The sequence below is a fragment of the Manacus vitellinus genome, unplaced genomic scaffold, assembly GCF_001715985.3.
Source record: "Manacus vitellinus isolate BGI_N305 unplaced genomic scaffold, ASM171598v3 scaffold_37_pilon, whole genome shotgun sequence".
Lineage (NCBI taxonomy): Eukaryota > Metazoa > Chordata > Aves > Passeriformes > Pipridae > Manacus > Manacus vitellinus.
This window is the reverse complement of record NW_021940517.1, coordinates 2,693,349-2,698,519: the sequence shown is the minus strand read 5'-3', so window position 1 is coordinate 2,698,519 and position 5,171 is coordinate 2,693,349. Positions and strand designations below refer to the sequence as shown.

Below are 5,171 nucleotides of genomic sequence, written 5' to 3'. Positions count from 1 at the left end.
GGTATCTACAAAGCTTTTTCTTGCAAGGTGCATCTCTTTTGCCATATCTGTCCAAATTACTCTTGAGAATCCTTAGTTTCCCATTAGAAGAACCTGATGCAAATGCTGTGTGCACCTTCCGTGGAAAGAATTCTAGTGAAGCCTTGTTACTCATAATGGTAGTGGAAATTGGACTTATGACACTATTTTTCTCAGTTCAGAGTCTTTTAGACAATACCCACCAAATGAAACTCTTGTTTTTCTGACTTGATTCTTTCCACTTCTTATCTCTGGTTCTTCTCTGGGTGTACACACCTGTAGCTACCTGCTCTACTATTACATGTGTCAAATCACTGAGTTTTAAATAATCACTAAGTTGTTTGAGCAATTGCAGATGAAGCTCGGGGTAACAGTTTGGTTTGGTTGCATGGCCCTGCTCTTTCAAAGACAGGGTGTTAACTCTCATAAGAAGATGCTTGCTGAGCATTTCTTCATTCTCATCATAATATGAAAATGGTTTCAGTTCTTCATTTCAGCAAGTCCTTGTATTTTCATTATATTTTTGAGGAGTCATATTTGAAAGAGATAAATGCTAAGTCTCTGCACAGAAGTGAGCTGTAAATCTGAGGTTATTATATGACAATGCCAACCAGACTGTGTAATGACTGCTGAGGTATAATTACACAAAACTTCATTTCAGTGACTTTAGCTCTTCTCCAGTTTGCAAGAATATTCAGAGTAGGTTCCTTTTCCTTCCTTTCTGAAGACCAAATCCCACTGAAAGAAGGATTTAGTTTTTCCTCTCTTACATCAAAAGTAGTCCTTGTCATTTTGTGAAAATTTTATCCGTAACCCTGCCCCCTGAAGCTTTGTGTGGCTAAGGAAAACTGTAAGAATACTGCCGGAGGTCTCTGATTGTGTTTAACATTTTGTTTCCCCTCTTTACAGCACTTTTGGGGGCCAGTTGCCAATTGGGGACTTCCTGTTGCTGCTATTAATGACATGAAGAAATCACCAGAAATCGTTAGTGGCCGAATGACATTTGGTAAGACTGGAGACAAACTTCTTGTTAGTAAACTGACTGAAGAACACAGTTTCTGTCTTTCAAGCAGTGATATATTATCAGTTGTCTGCAAACTTGTGATCAAAGCAGACATAGATATGAAATATCTTGTTATATGACTTCAGAGGCCACTTGAATTGAGGTACTGAGAAGCTGCAGAGCTCTCTTTCAAAGAGCTTTCAAGTTATTCAGGAGGGGAGGCAGATCTTGAGCCCTAGCAGTTTTTATCACCAGACTGTCTTCTAAAGTATATTCTTATGGTATCTTGTACACACACTTGTTAAAACGCATCTTTTTACCCAGTTTTATTCTTTGTATAAAGAGCAATGATGCTTTGTGGTTGGTTTAAATATTTAAATATTTACCAACACTGACCAAGTAAAGAAATGGTAATGCTTGATCAGCAGGGTGCAAGAAGCAGCAAAGCAGATCTTAACTTCTTGCAAAGCAGTTGCCTATGAAAGGCTAATGTGATTCTTAATGAGAGATTATTTTTAAATGAGAAATTATTTTTAAATGCCCAAGCAATATTTTTTTTCAACTTTTCCTTGGAACATGTATAGCTTTTGGCTAGATGGCTGTTTCTGTTTTATATTGAAATTCTTTTCTAGAATCAGAAATCTGGTAGCTTTAATTTATTAGCTTAACTTTGGCATTATGTCTCTTCCTTAACTAACTTAATAACTTAATTCTGAGTAATTTTTCTTCCCACAAGCAAAAACCTTTGGTTTAAGAAAATTTATAGCCTCATCATTGTTAGGCTCTGCTTAGAGTAATTCAATCTCTTAGTCAGCTTCCTTGAGACAGAAGACTACTTTAAATAGTCTCCAGTAGAGTGAAACTGTTTTGCAAATAACATTTTGGTGGCAGCTACCCAACTCAGCAAAGTTGAGACGCTTTAATTTTTGCAAGTACATTTAGTGTGGTATGTATACAAATAATCTTTTTTTAATTCAAGTCTGTCAGAGCTTCACAAAACTAGTGAATTCTTGGGTTGTAATTTGCTGTATTTAAATGTAATTATGATAGGAAAACAGATTAAAATAATTTCTCACCTTTCTGGAAAGCAGGTAACAAAGCTTCACACTTCTGAATGTTCATGATTTCCTGGAGATGGAAACCTCCTTCTCTTAAAGTGCATTTTAATATGTTGCCAGCAAAAACTGTATTTAAATAATTGTATCTTTAAAAATACTTGGTCTTATACAAGTATTCTGACAATTTCTAGGACAGGCCACGTCTCATTGGGATTAACTCTTATTTTCTGGCTGAGATAGATTGGGTGATAAACTAAAAAGACTTCAGTTTCATCACACAATAGTGTATGAGCAAAATAAATTTTTTTGGGAAGCTGTAGCCCTGTAGAGAAATAAGCACTGTTGTATCTTTGCTTGCATTGGATCCTCAAAGTGGACATATTTGTAGGACTATTGGAAAACTTAAAAGCAGCGAGAAATGTTCTACTTGTCAGTATATTCCACTAATAGGAAAATTATGCCTCAGTAAAATGCAGATATTTACAATCTATTAACAATATCTGTTACCTTTTGCAGCACTGTGTTGTTACTCTTTAGCTTTCATGAGATTTGCCTACAAAGTGCAGCCAAGGAATTGGCTTCTTTTTGCATGCCACTTGACTAATGAAGTCGCACAACTTATTCAAGGAGGACGACTGATCAAATACAGGCAAGTCACACTTTGACATTTTAAAGTCATAAACTGATGACTCCTCTAATACCCTGTTAGTGGTTTTTAACCATGGTGCAAACCTCTGCATGGTTTCTGAACTTGTTTTAACTTCATTACCTTCTACAAACATATTAATAAGCTTGTCAGGAGGCTGAACTTGTTACCTTGCACCTCCTTTGAACAGTCTGAGGTGTGCCCATAGAAAAGGCAGGAAGCCCTCATGGTCATGGGTGGGTGTAGACAGGGCTTTCAGCAGATGCTGGCTATTTTGGGGGTTGTTACATGCATTATGTTGATGAGTCTGCATGTGTCCATCTTGGTAACTAATTCCTGAGATGGAAACATCCATAGAAATGTGAAGGAGTTGTATGTCTGAAAGAGAAGCTGAGCAAAACCTCTCAGAGCTGACCGTTCTATATGTGAGGTAAATCCAACTGATGTGACTGGGGAACAGACTGCAATCAGTCTCACACCCTCATCGCATAGCAAATAGTGCAGACACTGCCCTGAGCAATCCTGATGAGTCAGGATTATGGCTTTTCTCTTTTCTGCTCCAAGTAATTAATGTGGAGCAATGGGAGGATGAAACCTCCTGAACTATAAATTAAAGAATGAGACTAAGCAAAACTGCAAGTGGACTTGCCTTTGTGTCAATCACTGGCCAACGTCCTTCATTCATAATGGAGTTTTACTGTAAGTTCAGATTTATTTTTTATAACCATTGTAATTCAGTATTCACTCTTACAAAAGCTGTTCTTCTTTTGGCAGGCTGGAGAAAAAGAACTAAATATGTAACTTGAAATAAGCCAGGGAATGTATTCATCCTGAATTACAACCAAGGAAGACTTGCCATCTACAGTTGCTGTGACAATTACAGTGGGGATAAAACAGAAACACCTATATCAATACCACCCCACCAAGAATTCTTCTACTAATTTTTTTATCTTGCCTTTTAAAAAGTACTATTCAGCAATGTAAACCATTACATTTAAATTTTTGCTGCCTTACAGATCCTTAATAACTACCCTTTTAAGAAAAAGTCAACTCAGCCAAATAACACGCAATATTTGAAAACCAACTTTTTTTCTAACAGTCTACAAAAGTGTCCCGTGATGATTTGACAAAACTAGTTTTCAAATTAACATGAACAGAGGTCAGTAAACAGAACTGTAGGTGGTATCATTGTTCTATGTATTAACATATTCTTAAAAGCCATTTAACTTGAATGCATTCATTCCTATTCTGTCTCTTTTTTTTTTTTAACTTGAGCAGTGGCTTGCTGATCTACAAGAACAAATGTGTAGATAGGCAGCCTGGAAGCGACCAGCCATCCCTCTTCCCTTACTGCATGCCTTGTCTGAGTAAGAGACTTTATTAACATACATTTTTAAGTCTCACATTATTTAAAGAAGGCTTGGAAAAACAACAGCATAGCACTGAATGAAGGAAGGCAACAAAGTTTGATACTATTCTTTGAGAATTTCTAAATGGATTTCATTTTTTCCCTACTGTTTGAGTTGTTCTAGATGTATGTAATCCTTACACAGGCAAAAACTTAGTGTGTTGGGAGTCTAAGATCTGAAGGACACAAAGTGCCTTTCAGTAGTTTTTGACTTCATTGTGAGAGGGGTTTTTCTGCATGACCTGCCTGAAAGTTACATTGCTGTAAAGATAAAAATGACAAGGAATGTAAGAGTGTACATTACAGGTTTTTTTCAGTGCAGTGTTTTTGAACAATAAACATGTTCCAAATGGCAATAAATCTCTTGAACACTTGTAAAAGTTTTGGTTTTTGTATTGTGATACCAGATCCTAAAATGAAATTTTAGTATGGAGTGTCACTTTATTACTGTAACAGCATGAAGCAAAAACAGACTCAAAAAGTAAATGATATGTACTGAGTTTAGGTAAGCATCCTCTGGATCCTAATACCTAGCGCTTATTTTCCCTTGCAAGGAAAAGAGGGTGTGGGTTCTTGACTCTGATGCTGAGACAGCTTCCTGCTGTGATAGGCAGGGTTGAATTCGGAGCTCTCACTATGCAGATAAGTCAATATTACATATTCTCTTCCAGCAAATATAAGATGGTCAGTTACCACTTGGTCTAATTCTACTGTGTTCTCAGCTGCATCATGGCAACACTTTGTTAATGGGCATACAAGAAAGAGGGTTATAGGGCATGTCTGCTGGATGGGTAAAACTAGTACTGACTGCTACTTTTTGCTTTAGAAAAGCTAGTGCAAAAAGCTGCCTCTTCAGTACTGCTTGCTTGTCACAAAAGTATCATTTTCTCTGCCTCCCTCCCTCCCTATCTCCTGGAATAGAAGCAGCATTACACTTCTGTGTAAGTGAGTAGTGAGACACAAGCAGATAAGGATGACTGATTATCTTGGGCTGCTCTTGGGTAAAGCTTGCATTATATGATGTACTCTAGCCTTACC

At 37.1% G+C, this 5,171-nt stretch overlaps 1 protein-coding gene across 1 annotated transcript; it reads left to right on the top strand.

The window, feature by feature from the left end:
- The first annotated feature begins 927 nt into the window (after positions 1 to 927).
- Positions 928 to 4,513, top strand: MPC1 (mitochondrial pyruvate carrier 1). The gene is made up of 3 exons (XM_018077428.1): positions 928 to 1,024; positions 2,596 to 2,728; positions 3,500 to 4,513. The coding sequence occupies exons 1-3, from the start codon at positions 982 to 984 to the stop codon at positions 3,516 to 3,518; spliced, it is 195 nt and encodes a 64-aa protein (XP_017932917.1). The 5' UTR covers positions 928 to 981; the 3' UTR covers positions 3,519 to 4,513.
- Positions 4,514 to 5,171: the final 658 nt, after the last annotated feature.

Coding starts and splice junctions, on each gene's coding strand:
- MPC1 (XM_018077428.1), top strand. CDS start 982: ATGAAGAAATCACCAGAAATCGTTAGTGGCCGAATGACATTTG. Junction 1,025..2,595: donor TAGTGGCCGAATGACATTTG/GTAAGACTGGAG, acceptor TACCTTTTGCAG/CACTGTGTTGTTACTCTTTA.